General features: G+C 50.5%; 1 protein-coding gene across 2 annotated transcripts in view; it reads left to right on the top strand.

Annotated features, from left to right (window-relative positions):
- The window catches only part of SCTR (secretin receptor), a 65,952-nt gene that overhangs the window by 41,818 nt on the left and 8,908 nt on the right, over positions 1-15,226 (top strand). For both annotated transcript variants that reach the window (XM_057551324.1, XM_057551323.1), the window contains 5 exons: positions 84-216; positions 2,206-2,359; positions 10,136-10,196; positions 11,674-11,743; positions 15,017-15,108. In XM_057551324.1, the coding sequence (XP_057407307.1) occupies positions 84-216; positions 2,206-2,359; positions 10,136-10,196; positions 11,674-11,743; positions 15,017-15,108 (510 nt within the window). The remainder of the gene's footprint in view (positions 1-83; positions 217-2,205; positions 2,360-10,135; positions 10,197-11,673; positions 11,744-15,016; positions 15,109-15,226) is intronic.

The following is a 15,226-nucleotide window of genomic DNA, read 5'->3' as shown; positions in this document are numbered from 1 at the left end:
GCGTGGGGTGGGGGGAGGGTGGGCGGCTGAGCCCTGGGCCCCTCCGGCTCTGACCCCTCCGGCCCTGCACCCTCTCCCTCCAGGAAGCTCCACTGCACCCGCAACTACATCCACATGCATCTCTTTGTGTCCTTCATCCTGCGTGCCCTGTCCAACTTCATCAAGGATGCCGTGCTCTTCTCCGACGACGACGTCGCCCATTGCGATGCCCACAGGGTAACACGCCTGCGTGGCCCACAGTGTGGCCAGGCCTGCCTGCTCCCCTGCTGCCACCGCAGTCCCTGCTGAGGCTGCACTTAATGCCTAGAGTAAAGGGGCCAGCGCTGGGGAGGTTCAGGGAGTCTCATGTCCCCACATGCACAGTCTGGGACCCATATGAAAGCAGTTTGTCGAGAAGCCCATGGGGCTGCTGTTCAACTCCCAGTGTCCCGGAGTGGATTAGCCATTCTGGGAATTAGACGCATAGCAATCCCCTCCTTTCCCTGCTCCTGCCAAGTCCCAAATGTAGACAGATGGTTAAAGCTAGAGGGTTGGGGTTGTAGAAAGAAAAAGGTGAGCATATGCTTGTGTGTCTGCACACCCAGAAGTGCAGTAGAACAATCGTTTTGTTAAATCTAACAACCCTCGTCCTCCTTCTGAAAGCTCAGATGAGTCTTCGTTCATTGCAGCATCACTGTGTACCAGTTGAGGATCCCTTTCACTGTACGTAGCAGAAAACTGTACGTCAGTGCCTTAAACAAGTGGGGGTTGTCCCCACAGAAGCGGTCCACAGACGGGTGACCCAGAGGTGGCTCAGTGGCTCCACGCCGTGACGGACACGGTCCTTTTCCCCTTCTGCTCCGCCATTCCTGATCCCACGCTTTACACTGCATGTTAGCAACGTGGCTGCTGCAACCTCAGGCCTCACCCCATGTTCCAGGCAAAAAGCAGGAAAGTCAAGGTTAAACTTTTTTTCTCTTTGGGAGGCTTTGCCTCTTCCCAAGACTATGTCCACGTCTCACGGGCTAGAACTGTGTCATGTGACAACATCTAATTGCAAAGGAAGCTGGGAGATTGAGTATTTTACTATCATAGTCTCCACAGCAGAAGCCAGCAAGGGAGAAGGGGATTGGAAATCGAGATTGGTTTAGTCAGCCTGCCCGCCACTTCCCACCACTCACATCTGTAATTGCTCACAGATCTGTCAGGTTTGCCTTGCTTATAGTTTTCCGTGTGCGTGTGTGTATGTGTGTGTTTTCTGACTCAAGACTGAGAGGTCCCTCAAGCAGGGCCCCTGTGTCTCAGGGAGATTTCCTGGGAGTCAGAAGACAGATTCAGGCCCCACCCCATCACTGACCAGTGGAGAAGTCCAGCAGTGCCCAGCAGGGAACCTTTCCAGGGTCTACTAACCCGCAGACTAACGAGCCAGCCACAGGCCATGCCTGGAGTCGGAGTGTCTGGGAGGCCACAGGCGGCCCTGGGCGCTCCCCCCCCCCCCCCCGTGGACATGGACGTGACCTGCGCTCTGGGCAGCAGCCCTCGGGCCATCCCAGGAGCTGTCCTCTCCTCAGGGAACAGCGCGGTGAAAGGAGAGGAGGCCCTCACGGTGCGGGAATGGGAGCCGTGCTGGCGTAGAAGCCTCGGCCCGACAATCCCACAGGCGTAGCTTCCAGGGATCCCGGCGAGGCACAGGCCTGCCACAAGAGTCACAGCATCAGGCAGGGCCAGCCCTGGCACCCCCCTGGGGGGCCTGCAGTCCAGACGCAGTGCACCAGGCAGGGTCGTGTACTCTCATCAGTGTTGGCTTGTCCCTTCTTCATCTATTTCCAGGAAAACTAAACCTGGAAAGGATTTTATTAACCTTTTGCTCAGAAATCCCTTTCCCTCTCTAGGCCTCAGTTTCCTTATCTGAAAAATGCCCTCATTTGCTACTGGGAATTGGGCGATGTCTGACCGTTTGACACTTGGCAGCCGGTTCCAGAATTTGAATGCCGTTCCTGCTGCTGCAACAGCCCTTTGGCCATCTTGACCAAGCCTGCTGGCCTGTGGATTTCCACTCTAGAGAACTCTATGAGCCTGGTCTTCTCATAGCGGAAGGCCAGAGGGGATGGCCGTGAGCCCCAGAGGCTCGCTCCTTGGCCTGGCTGCTGACCCCTACCGCACCCCACCTCTCCCGGAGGGAAGCCCAGGGTCTCCAGCCTGGGACTCAGCTGCCTCTCCTTGCAGGTGGGCTGTAAGCTGGTCATGGTCTTCTTCCAGTACTGCATCATGGCCAACTACTCCTGGCTGCTGGTGGAAGGCCTCTACCTTCACACACTCCTCGTCATCTCCTTCTTCTCAGAAAGGAAATGGCTCCAGGGATTTATTGCCCTCGGATGGGGTATGTTTCTCCAGGGGTACGGTGGCTGCATGCTATGTGGGAACGGGCACTGAGGCAGAAGGAGAAGGGTGTGGGTTCCAGTATCAGCTCTATACTTAGTTAAGTTCGTGAACTTGTGTGATCTTAGACAAGTTGCTTGATGGTTAACTCTCTGGCCTCAGTTTGTCTGTCACATGGGAAAAAACAGCTAAAACCTAGCCCCAATTTCTGGCATCCAAAGCCTTTTACAGTTTGATACCCCCAACACTGTTGCCTCGTCTTCCCCAGACGTCGCATCCATACGTCCTCATTCCTGCTTCCTTTTGTATCAGTTAGGGTGCTTTTGACTGTAGGTATCAGAAAACCTGCCTTCGATAGGCTTTACACATCAAAGGAATTAATTGGTTCGTATAACTGACGAGTCCAGGGATTATCAGCTTCAGGTGAGGCTGAAGCCAGCAGCTCAGCGTTTCTTTTTGTTTTTCTGCTTTGCCGCCTGTAACGTCAGTGTTATCATTAGGTGCTCCCAGTGTAACTGCCAGCAGCTCTGGGCTTCTTCCTGGCTTCACTGTTAAATCTGATGAAAGAGAGAGGCCGTGTCCAAGCACTCCCAGCAAATACTCTGAGATTCACTCTGATTGGACCAGCTGAAGTGTTATACACATCCTTGAACCAATCACAGGGGCCTGAGAGAATGGAATACACTGATTGGCTTAAGCTATTCAAACCACATAGCTTCCCAAAGGAAATTCAGGATTCAGTTTCCAGGAAGGAGGGGAAATGGTAGTAAGGCAGCTAACTGCAGGCCCCACTGCTTCTCTTCCCCCTTTCCTTTCTGGTCCATGAAGATGATAATAATTCTGATTTCTTGAGCACCTACCGTATGCCAGGCTTTGAGCTCAACACTTTGCATGCATTATTTAATCATCACAACAACCTCCAGAGGCCTCTTAGAGGAACCTTGGCTCAGAGACATGACATAACATGCTCAGCTCACACTGTAGACAAGGGTAGAACCAGAATTCAAACCAAGGCCTGTCTATTTGCAAAGCCCTTTAACTCTTATTCTGCCATAAACAAACATCCATCTATCCATCCTTCCATCCATCCGTCCATCCCTCCGTCAGTCCATCCACCTATCCATCCCTCCATCCATCCCTCTATCCATCCATCCATCCATCCATCCCTCCATCAATCCATCCACCTATCCATCCCACCACCCCTCCATCCATCCCTCCATCCATCCCTCTATCCCTTCCTGCTTCCCTCCCTCCCTCCATCCATCAATTGTTCATTTGATAAACATATGTAAGTTACCCACTGGGTTCTAGACAGAGTCAGGTTTCTGTGAGTGACTCACAGGCTTACAGGGGTAGTCATGTGTAGTAGCCATTAGCTTCATTTACTTTCCTCTTGGTGCCTTTAATTAAGAAGTGCTCCTGCCAGGAATGCCCTCCACTGTCTTTTCTGCTTGTCTAAATCCTTATGTGCAAGGGCTCTGTCTCCTCATCAGACCATCAGGGAAGTTGCCTGAACCAGCGGAGTTCACTGAGCCCTCCTGCTTCTGAACTCTGGCAGCCTGATTAGCACATGACCCTCAGTCAGCAGGAGATGTGGGGCTCTGCAGATCTGGATTTCCACATAGGCCAGTAGTTCCAGGGAGCCTGGGACAAGGGGCTTGCCTTATGCTGCTGACTCTGCCCCAGATGCCCCCACTGTCTAGCCAACTCACTGGGCCTTGACTCCCAGATCTGCCAGGATTTCCCTGTATGAACATGGACAGTTTTGTCATCTATAATGTCAGGATCATAATTTGCTGAACTTTCTTTGAGCACTTCTTTGTGCTCAGAAGGGCTTACGGAGATTACAAAAGCAAAAACAAAAATGGTTCCATCGCTCCAGGGGTTTGTAGTCTAGCAAGGAGACAAAAGTGCATTGTGATAATATCTCCATCACGGGTTTTTAGGAGGTTTAAATGAGATAATGAGAGCCTTCTTTTCTTACTCAAATATATTTTTTTAATATTTGTTTATTTAGCTGGCTGCACTGGGTCTTAGTTGCGGCACACAGGATCTTTAGTTGCAGCAAGTGGGATCTTTTAGTTGCAGCATGTGGGATTTAGTTCCCTGACCAGGGATGGAACCCGGGCCCCCTGCATTGGGAGTGCAGAGCCTTAGCCACTGGGCTACCAGGGAAGTCCCTCTTCCTCAAATATTTATTGAGCATCTACTATATGCCAGGCCCTGGGGATAGAGCAGCACATTAAACAGCAGGGGTTCCTTCTCTCTGTGCCTCTCTGCCTGCACAACCCCCAGGGGACATGAAGGGACTCAGGAAGGTCTAAAGCTGTCTGCGAGAGGCTCTTGTCTTGCAAAAGCAGCGGCCCCTGCCTCAGTTTGTACTCACCCCCCTCCCCAGAGATAGCTTGCTGGAATGAGTATGTGGCCACCATAAAATTTGCAAAAAAAAAAAATTTTTTTTTAAAGTAGGAAAAGAAATTACCGTAGTCCCATCTGTTGAACATTTTCTGGGGTTTCCTTCCAGACTTCTTTTATACTCCCAGTTTTTCCCACATGGTTGCAGTCGTCCTGTATGTAGAATTTTGGATCTTGCCTCTTTCCATGAACACAGAAGCATGCTCTGTATTCTCTCAAATCTTCAGTAAACATTTTTAACCACTGTGTGGATGTATGTAACCAAATACCTATTTTTTGGATGTTTAGGTTGTTTCTCATTTTTCACTGTGATAAATAACACAGTGAGGAATACTTCTGTGGGCAAAGCTTATTCCATGTGTAATAGAGAATCCTGGAATTGGGACCCCTGAGTCAGAAGGCACAAGCTTTTGAAGTTTTTATTGCTTATCCAAAGCTTTTACTTTTTCAAGGTGGCTGGGGTGTCAGTCTGTGCCCAGGAAAGGTGGTACCTCTGGCTTTTATAGGAGCTGCGTCAAACTCCCATTCACTGAGGGATCTCAGACTGGTGGTGCTCCAGCTGGAGCTGCGTTGGAACCACGCAGAGGGCATGTCAACCTGGTTGCCTGGGCCCCGCCCCACAGCCTCGGTCCAGTGGGCCAGCGGTGGAGCCTGAGACTCTGCATTTCTAACCAGGTCCCAGGTGATGCCGATACTGCTGTTGCAGGGACCACAGTGAGAACCACGACTTAAGCCATTATCCGCTTTTCAAACTTTTCCACCGACTCACTGTTAAAGATGTAAGACAAATACTCATAAACAGGTGGCCCTCAGAATCCATGTTTGCCCAAAGTACCCGCAGTTGAGGCAGAGAATTTTTTTTTATCAAAGCCATACGTGTACTTGGTTTAAAGAATTAAATAGAACTACAAGTCTAAAATGAAAAAACAAACAAAAGCAAGCAGCTCCTGAAGAGGCTCCCACTTCTGCCACCAGATGTAACACCCTCCAGCTCTTTAGCTGCTCCCCTTGATATCTGCTCTCATGTTTCTAAACAGTATTCTACTGTGTCTTGATTTGTCCATCTGAGGCACTGTTTTTTTTTTACTGTCTATTCACATCCTTGGCCCGCTTTTTAAAAAATATTTATTTGTTTATTTGGCTGCATCATGTCTTAGTTGTGGCACGCAGGATCTTCGCTGCAGCATGCGGAATCTTTTTGTTGCGGCGTGCGGGCTCTAGAGCGCACAGGCTTAGTTGTCCCTCCGCATGTGGGATCTTAGTTCCCAGACTAAGGGGACTTCCCGCGTCCCCTGCGTTGGAAGGTGGATTCTTAACCACTGTACCGCCAGGGAAGTCCTGAGGCGTTATTTGTTGACTCCTTGTGATTAAAGGGAAGGGTATAAAATTTTTCATCTGCCACCTCCATCCTCCCGTTAGAGTCTTTCACAGTTTGGGGCTAAATCACAATATTCAATGTATATATCATCATGTCTATGTAGATATTGTTTACTACCGAGCCAACTGGTGTACATTGATTTTACTTCCAGTATTTAAGTTTTTATATTTTATGGAGTCATTTTTTAATTTAATTTTTATTTTATTTTGGAGTATAGTTGATTTACAATGTTATGTTAGTTTCAGGTGTACAGCAGAGTGGATCAGTTATACATATATCCACTCTTTTTCAGATTCTTTTCCCATATAGGTTATTACATAATATTGAGTAGAGTTCCCTGTGCTATACAGTAGGTCCTTTTTGGTTATCTATTTTATATATAGTATTGTGTGTGTGTTAATCCCAAACTTATGGAGTCATTTTTTATTGACTCATTTTGTGTTGCTGTCATTAATTCTCCCAAATTCTCAACAGAACTGGAAAACCCTCCAGTGCTGGTTCCCCATCATCAAATGCAACAACGTGAAGTCTATTAGTTCCTATTTGTTTGGTTTATTCCTGCTGTATTAGTGTCCTAGGGATGCTGTAACAAGTTGCCACTTGTCTTAAAACAACAGAAATTTATTGTCTCCCAGTTCTGGAGGCCAGAAGTTCAAAGTCTGGTCTTGGCAGGGCTGATTCCTTCTGAGGGCTCTGAGGGACAATATGCTGTATGCCTCTCCCCTTGTTTCTGGTGGTTGGTGGCAGTCTTTGGCCTTCTTTGCCTTGTAGGAGCCTCACTCCAATTTCTTCCTCCATCTTTACATGGTCTTATTCCCTCTATGTCTTCTCTCTGTGTGTGTATCTCACGGCCTTCTTAAAACGATGCCAGTTATATTGGATTAAGGTCCTTATAAGTATGACTTCATCTTAACTAATAACACCTGCAAAAACCCTATTTCCAGAAAAGGTCACATCCTAAGGTTCTAGGGATATGAACCTTTGGGGGGGGTGCTGTTTAACGTGATACACCCACCCATGTTCTTTCTAGAAGAGCCTTCTGCCCTCCTGCTCTATTTGGGCTGGTCATTCTCTAGACTTGCTCAGCTCCCTTAACCTTCAGGCTGAGATTTCCTTTGTTTTCCTCCACGAATCCTATTCCTTGACTTCTTGTCTGCCTCTCTTTGGTTTACTGTCCAGTCGTGTTGGAGCACATCCTCCAGTGTCTGTCTTAACAAAGAGTGCATGGAAGCTACATTTTTTTTTTTTGGCTGTGTTGGGTCTTCGTTGCTGCACGTGGGCTTTTCTCTAGTTGCAGTGAGCGGGGGCTACTCTTCGTTGTGGTGCGCGGGCTTCTCATTTGTGGTGGCTTCTCTTGTTGCGGAGCACAGGCTCTAGGCTTGCGGGCTTCAGTAGTTGTGGCGCATGGGCTCAGTAGTTGTGGCGCACGGGCTTAGTTGCTCCGCGGCATGTGGGATCTTCCCAGACCAGGGCTCGAACCCATGTCTCCTGCATCGGCAGGCAGATTCTCAACCACTGCACCACCAGGGACGTCTGGAAGCTACATTTTTTTGCATTGCATATCTAAGCATATCTTTGTTCAACTTTCATGCCCTATTTGTAGTTTTGCTGGGCATAGAAATTAGGTTGACAGTTATTTTTCCCCAGAATTTTGAAGGCCTTCTGTTTTGGCATCTGGTGTTATGCGACATGCCATGTCATTCTGTTTCCTGAGCCTTTTTACTCACCTCTGTATAAGCTGTAGAATCTGTAGAATCTTCTCTCTGTCTCCTGTGTTTTGAAATATCATAGGGATTGCCCGCATGCAAGTCTGTTTTCATCCTTTTGCTGGTATGTGGTGGTCCTTTCATCTGGAAACTCGCATCCGTCATCTCTTGGACAGTGTTCTTACACGGCCCCTTTGATCACTTCCCTCCCTCTGGTTTTTAACCCTCTCTTTCTGAGACTTGTAATCAGTTGGTGCACCCCCTGGAACTGGCTTCTAATTTTCTCGTCTCTTTCCTCTTACTTCTCATTCCACGCTTTGCGCTCTGCTTTCTGGGCAGTTCCCGGTCTTTATCTTCCATCCCATCTATGGAATTTTAAAACTCTTGATCGTCATATTTTGAATGTCCAAGCCCTCTTCCTTATTCTCTGAATGCTCCCTCTTTTCGGCATCCTGTTTGTGTCTTGGAGAAGTAACCGTCCCTCTAATCTCGCTGATGATATTCCTTGGAATTGTTTTGCTCAGGTTCCTCGCACAGCCTGTATGGTCTGTTTCCTCTGAGTTCCTTTTCTCTGGTTGTTTTGGTCCTTGTCTTTTATGTAATCAGCTTTCCTCAGATGTTGATGACCTTGACTATTCATATTTAAGAGTGAGTCACTTCGGTGTTGACTGAAGGCCCTCTGTGTGGGTGTGGAGGGGAGTGGGGGGACATGTCTCTCAAGGGAGACGGGGCTGGAAGTGGCCGCTGTGTTCGTGGGTCCTCAGCATCGGTACTAGAGGCCCTTTGTCTGGGGCTGTTTGGTTCCTCCAGGGAAGAATCCTGTCATCTCCTGCCTGGGGTGGGGTTTGGAGGGCTCGAGCAAGGGTGCAATCCCGGCTGCTAGAAGTCTGAGAACTGAGCAGCCTGGGGGTGGGCTCTTACCAGTCAGCGGATGACAGGCATGCCCATTAAAAATAGAATCTGAGCTGTATTTTATATAACTTAAAATTTTCTAGTAGCCACAGTAAACACAGTAAAAAGAAACTAATTAGTTTCATTAATTAGTAAAATTAATTTCAGTAGTATATTTTGTTTAACCCACATTTCGATGTATAATTTTAAAAATCATTAATAACACATTTTACAGTCTTTTACTCTTGCACATCTTCCAAGTCTGCTCTCTTGCACTTGCAGCACGGCTCATCTGAGAGCAGCCACGTATCAAGGGCTCAGTGGCCACACGTGGCAGCACAGGTGTAGACCATCTCTTGGTCCCCGTGCCCAGCTGAGCACCCCTCCCACCCTCTGCTGGGCCAGAGCCCCATTCCCCCTGGCTCTGTTTCTCCAGAGAGTGCCCTTCTGTCGGGGATGAGCTCTTTGGCTGTAGGAGGCTGGTGCTGGTCACCTGGGGTGGTTCCGTGCTTCCTGTCTTCCAGCCCCACCCTCTCTCCTGCCTGCTGGCGTCCCGGGTGCCCTCACCACCGGGCCCGGGCGCCTTCCCAGCAGCAGCCCCCATGCCGCGCTGTGTTTCAGCTTCGTCTGCTCTGGGACATCAGTTACTGCTCCTCTGCCAGCTCCCAGGTTCCTAAGTGTGCTGACATCTCTCGTGCACTGTACCCTCCTTGCCCATTCTTTGTGCTTATGGGCTTGTAGCTTTTTTATTTCTTTACTCTCATGTTGGGGGGGTTTCAGTGAGAAACAGAGATAAATGTATAAGTTCAGTTTGTCATGTTCAGCCAGAAGTCAGGAAGTGTTCTTGTATTTTATCTTTAAATTTCCTGTGTACTTACAATTCTCTAGTCCAAAATGTATTTTTGTTTACATAACATTGATAGCTTACATTACCAGTTGAATGGCCAAGCTTTTTACAAACCAATATTCAAATAAAACTAAATGTTCTCCTGTGGCCTTGCATCCCCCCGAAATATCCCAGTTTGAGAAAAGGGCTCCACCAGTGGCCTGCACAAGCTCCATGGGCCTGCCCAGGGGCCCTGGTCCCCTCCCTTCTCCCCCGCAGAGGTCCTCTGGAATCTGGCCCAAGCTCCCAGGAGCCCCCTGCCCCCCCCAGTGGCCTTCAGGATCTGTCTGATCCTGCCTCCGTTCCCAGGGATTCCTTGGCACCCTTGAAGCGGGAGGCTGCAGATTTACACAGGATGGCAAGGGGGTTTCCATGGCAACCAGACCTTGGCACCTGCTTGCTCCCTGGCCTGGAATCACTGATTGTCCTGTCTCTCATAAGGGTGCTGAAAATTGAGTCCTCTCCTTTCTGCCCCCCCCCCCCTTTATTTTTAACCCTCAGGTTCCCCAGCCATTTTTGTTGCTTTGTGGGCTGTCACCAGACACTTTCTGGAAGATGTCGGGTAAGCTGGTGGACGGAGGGAGGTAACGAGGGTATATTTTATCTTGTCCAGCGCTTCCAGCAGGATGGCTCCTTCTTTGGAGCTGTTACCTAGGAGAGGCCTGTGTCTCAGGCCTGGGCCACAGGCGAGCTCTCTGCGGCGCAGGCTGCCGAATGCCCAGCCCTCCTGGGGTTGGCCAGCCCAGCCGCTCTGTGGTTGGGTCAGGTGCCCGACGAGAGCTGTGAAACACTGGCAGCTGCTCTAAGGGCCAGCCCAGCTCTTCCTCTCCTGGCAGCTCCCTCCTCCGACACGAGTGTGTGAGTCCCGCAGGCCCAGGAGAGCAGGAGAGCAGCCTTATAGCCCTGACGGGCACCAAGAGCTCTAGTCTCGTTCTCCAAAGACTTGGGCTCAGGGACAGGGTAAGCCCGGGGGTTCCTGGGAGCGGGCTCGTGGAAGGAAAGCATGGAAGACGCCCGAGAGGAGGTGCGGCAGCCGGGCCGAGGGGGAGGGAGGCCGTGTGTCATCAGTGTAATGACACAGCCAGGCCGGAGAGTGGACGAGGGCAGACGAGGCATGCATGCGTCTTGCAGTCCAATTCAGTCCAAAATAATCCTTCTTTTTTTTTAAACATTTTTTTATCTCTTTAATGTTGTATCTATTTTATTATTTATTTTTGGCTGCGTTGGGTCTTCGTTGCTGCGTGCAGGCTTTCTCTAGTTGCGGTGAGCACGGGCTACTCTTCGTTGCGGTGCGTGGGCTTCTCATTGCGGTGGCTTCTCTTGTTGCAGAGCACGGGCTCTAGGCTCGCAGGCTCAGTAGTTGTGGCTCGTGGGCTCTAGAGCGCAGGCTCAGTAGTTGTGGTGCACGGGCTTCATTGCTCCACGGCATGTGGGGTCTTCCTGGACCAGGGCTCGAACCCGTGTCCCCTGCATTGGCAGGCGGATTCTTAACCATTGTGCCACCAGGGAAGCCCCCCAAATAATCCTTTTGATTGGATAAATTCCCTTAAAAAAAAGTCTGGATTTTCAGCTTCTTTAGAACAAATGGAAAGTTCTGTCAACATTTCCTATGTGCCCTCGTGGCAAAAATGAGCTGGACAGAGTTGTGGCCGCCTTAGACCAAGCACAGGCTCTCCAGTTGCCAAGTGCCCCTGTGCCTGGTGTCCCCGGGGCCGAGGTCACACGTCAGTCACCTGGACACTTCACTCCCTGAGGTCAGCTGCCCGGCCACCATGCTCCCCGATGCATCTGACAGCGTGCTGGCTTTGGGGCCCAGAATCTTCCATCTCAGGTCCCCACGCTTCTGCTCCCAGATGCTCCCTTGGCCCCGGCAGTGCTCCTGGGCCGCAGAGGATGGTCAGTTCTCAGGGTGCTGAGCACACAGCCTCCGGGGTCAGGACCACAGTGTGGGTCCTTCCCGCAAAGGGGACGTCAGAGAACTAGTCTCTTCTGGTCAGCCAGCTCCCCACTCCTTGTGATGCCTGGCTCTCCCTGCCTAGGTGCTGGGACATCAATGCCAACGCGTCCATCTGGTGGGTCATTCGAGGGCCTGTGATCGTCTCCGTCCTGGTAAGTGGCCGTCCCCCTGAGCTGGGCTCCAGCGGGAGAGACCAAAACAGGACCGGCTTGCAGGGCAGAGGGCCAGGGCAAGGCCAGCATTGCTGCCTCTGGGTGTGCGGAGGGATAAACCAGACCTTCCGGGGGCTGGGCAGTGGCAGGAGGGTCTGGGAGCTCCGCCCCTAGAGACCGGTGGATGGGAGGGCAGTGAGGCAGGTGGCGAGAGCTTGCCTTCGCCTGGTCCACGGTGGCAGCTGCGGTGTGGCGAGCAGAGCTCCTTCCCCGATCTGGCTCAGGCTGGCCTGAGATTCCCCCTCCCCTGGTGCAGAGCACTGGCGCTTGATCGTTTTCTCGGTGTTCTCTGGTTAAAGTGGGCAGGCTCGCTGAGCTGGGATCACAGGAGGGGGGTTGCACCTGGGGAAAGCCAAGTGCCAGACTGGCCTTGGGCCCCTGTGGTGCTGTGACGGGGACAGGCCCGGAGGGGTGGCCCCAGCGGAGAGACTCAGGAGGGACTCGTGGACAGGGGAGCTCAGGGGTCTCGACCCTGGCTGGACTCTCAACCTGGGAGCTTTCTAAAAACAGTGATAGCAGAGGTGCAGGGTCTCCTTGTCCTGGGGAGGGGCCTGGGGGCTCGTCTTGGTTTTAAGTTCCCAGGTGATTGTGCTCTGCAATCCAGAGGCCCTTAGCTGAGCCTGTGGGCCTGGATAAGAAAAAGACACGTGGGGCGGGGGGCACACTGGGGCAGCCCCTCTCCGGAAGTAATGTGCACAGGCTCAGAGGAGCGCCAAGGCTGCAGAGCCAGGTGACAGGGCGTGCCCCTCCTGGGCTCACAGGAGGGCAGCACAGGGCAGCAGCCCCCTCCTCTGCTGATGGCTGAAGGGCTCGCCTCCCGGGGCCATCCGTGACCACCACCTTTCTCTTTTCAAAAATAACAGAATTTTATTTGATGCTGCCTACCATCTCGACTTGCAGTAGGAGAGCTGGAAATTGTGGCGAAATCCGAGTGGCAGCCGCGTTAGGCCACTGAGTAGCTCAGGAGAGCACAGCGACTTCCTATTTCGGCTTCTCTTAGCAGGTGCGAGGGCCGTTCATTAATCCGGAACCACTCAGGGAAGGGCTGTCTGACACGGTGGTAATGCAGGCTGTACTGCTAGCGCAGGGAGTGTCTGGTACTTTAAACAAGGCTTTACTTTTGCTCCCCTAAGACACTGCTACCCAAAGTCATTTGATGGTAACAAATAATTTGATTATCATTTTTACTTGCTAACCTTAGCATAGTGTTTTATAATCTGACTAAATTGAAGCTTAAGGGATAATGAAAGATACTAAGCTTTCATTTCCTACTACAGTCAATACGCTGAAAACAGTATAATGAAATCTGCTATTATTTACCAAAAGTTGTTTTTTGTCAGCTTGTCACATTTAGATAATGTCAGAACCTTTTTTATTAGGTTGATAATGTGGTGGAAAAATATTGACTCTATCACTAACTATGTTTTAATAAGAATGTACTTGTTTTTCTGAAAAATCAAAATATATTGTCATTTCTAAAATAATAATAATGGAATTCATGTAAAAAATTGGAAAATACAAAATGTATTTTTAAAAAGGGAATAAAATCACCCATATTTTTAGTGCCTAGATGCACATTGTGATCATGTGCTTTTCCTTCCTATTTTTTTCTTTGAGCACATGTACTTTTTCAAAAATGCTTAATATAGTTTTGTGTCCTAGTTTGTTTTTTTCACTTAGCAATAGATGTCATCTTTCCCACGTCACTTGAAATTATTTGACCAGCTGATGTGCTGCTGCTGCATAACACCGAGCCAGTTTCCCTGCTGTAATTGTGGGGCTTGGACAGCCCAGCCCGCGAGAGCCCCAGGGCCCAGGCTGCTTTCACTAGACTGTAGTCTCTCTAGTGACTGACGGATGTTGGGTGGGCACTACTGATGCAAAGTTTCTCCCTACCAGCCTGTCACGGGGCCTAGAATTCCACTATTTAAGACTCATCCTTGGGATAGTTAAGATTTTCCCTCTTGCTTTCAAGTTCTCCCTATTAAATTAAATACAATTCAAAGGCAAAAAATGAAATAAGATAAAAGAGCCTTTGTTAGTTTACACCACGCCCGGCTTAGAGCAAGATGCACAAACAGCGAGCTGAGAAGTGTCCTGAAGCAGGGGCGCTGGGCTGGGGTCCCAGACAGGCCGCTAATCCTGTGTCTTCTGGCCAGCGTCCCCAGGCCCCAGGCTACTTGTCTGAACAATGAGGGGGCCCAGCCAGTCAGCTCCACTGATCCTGCTTCTGCAAAATGATCTAGAGCTGGTGGGGGAGGGGAAGAGAGGGGCCGACGCACGGGCAGCTTCATAGTGTTGCTGGCACTGGGCACTGGAGTTGGGGAAGGGGACACCGAAAGAAATAGACTGCGTTCCTGTCCTTTAGAAAGTGAGGATTGAACTGGTGATCAGCGGACGCACACACATGCTTGCGTTTGGCCCCTTTCAAGTATTTCAAGTGCTCTTACGAGTAGCGTCATCCCTAACTACAGTGAATCAGGAAAAGGAGGTACAAGAAGGCTTCCTGGAGCTGGCGATTGACCTGCAGAGATTCTGTAAGTCTCCGAAGCAGTGGTTCTCAAAGTGTGGTCCCCAAACCAGCAGCTTCACCTGGGAGCTTGTTAAAAATGTAAATCTTGGGAATTCCCTGGCGGTCCAGTGGTTAGGACTCCGTGCTTTCACTGCTGAGGGCTTGGTTGCGGAACTAAGATCCTGCAAGCCATGTGGTGTGGCCAAAAAAAAAAAAGCAAATCTAATTTGCATTTACTAAACCATAACCTTGGGGGTGGAGCCCAGCAATCTGCACCTTAAACTTTGAGAACCTCTGCTATAAAGCCTTTGCTACTCAAAGCGTAGTCCAAGGACCCGCTTTGGCATTCATTCCCTGGAGCTTGCTAGAAATGCAGAATCTCAGGCCCACTCCAGGTCTGCCTCTTAACAAGATTCCAACGCATTCCATGTGTGAGTAATCCATGCTGCAGCTGAGCAGACCTCAGAGCTCCTGAATCCCAGGGGCGGGGGGGCGGTGCTGTGGCAGCCGTCCCTGCCCAGACGGTGTGTTTCAGCAGCACACTGCCCAGCCCCCGGAAGGTCTGGGGGTGGCGGAGGGAGTGGCGAGCTGAGCTGTCCTGGTGTGGCCTGCAGCGCCTTCCCTGCCCGGGGGCCAGGGCCGGGGGGTCGTGCTGGGAGCGCAGATCACCCTTAGCCCCACCTCTGCCTTGTGTTTTACAGATTAATTTCATCCTTTTTATAAACATCCTAAGGATCCTGATGAGGAAACTTAGAACTCAAGAAACAAGAGGAAGTGAAGGGAACCACTATACGTAAGTGGAGGGCCAAGCCCTAGGCACGCTCGCTCAGTCAGTCAGCAGGCATTTCCTGGGCACCTATCGTGTACCCAGCTGGTGCTGGGCACTGTTGGAGGTGGAGGAAAAGGAAAAG

This window comes from Balaenoptera acutorostrata, chromosome 8 (assembly GCF_949987535.1).
Source record: "Balaenoptera acutorostrata chromosome 8, mBalAcu1.1, whole genome shotgun sequence".
Taxonomy (NCBI): Eukaryota; Metazoa; Chordata; class Mammalia; order Artiodactyla; family Balaenopteridae; genus Balaenoptera; species Balaenoptera acutorostrata.
Note: the sequence above shows the minus strand (reverse complement) of the source record. Positions and strands in the feature narration are given on the sequence as shown.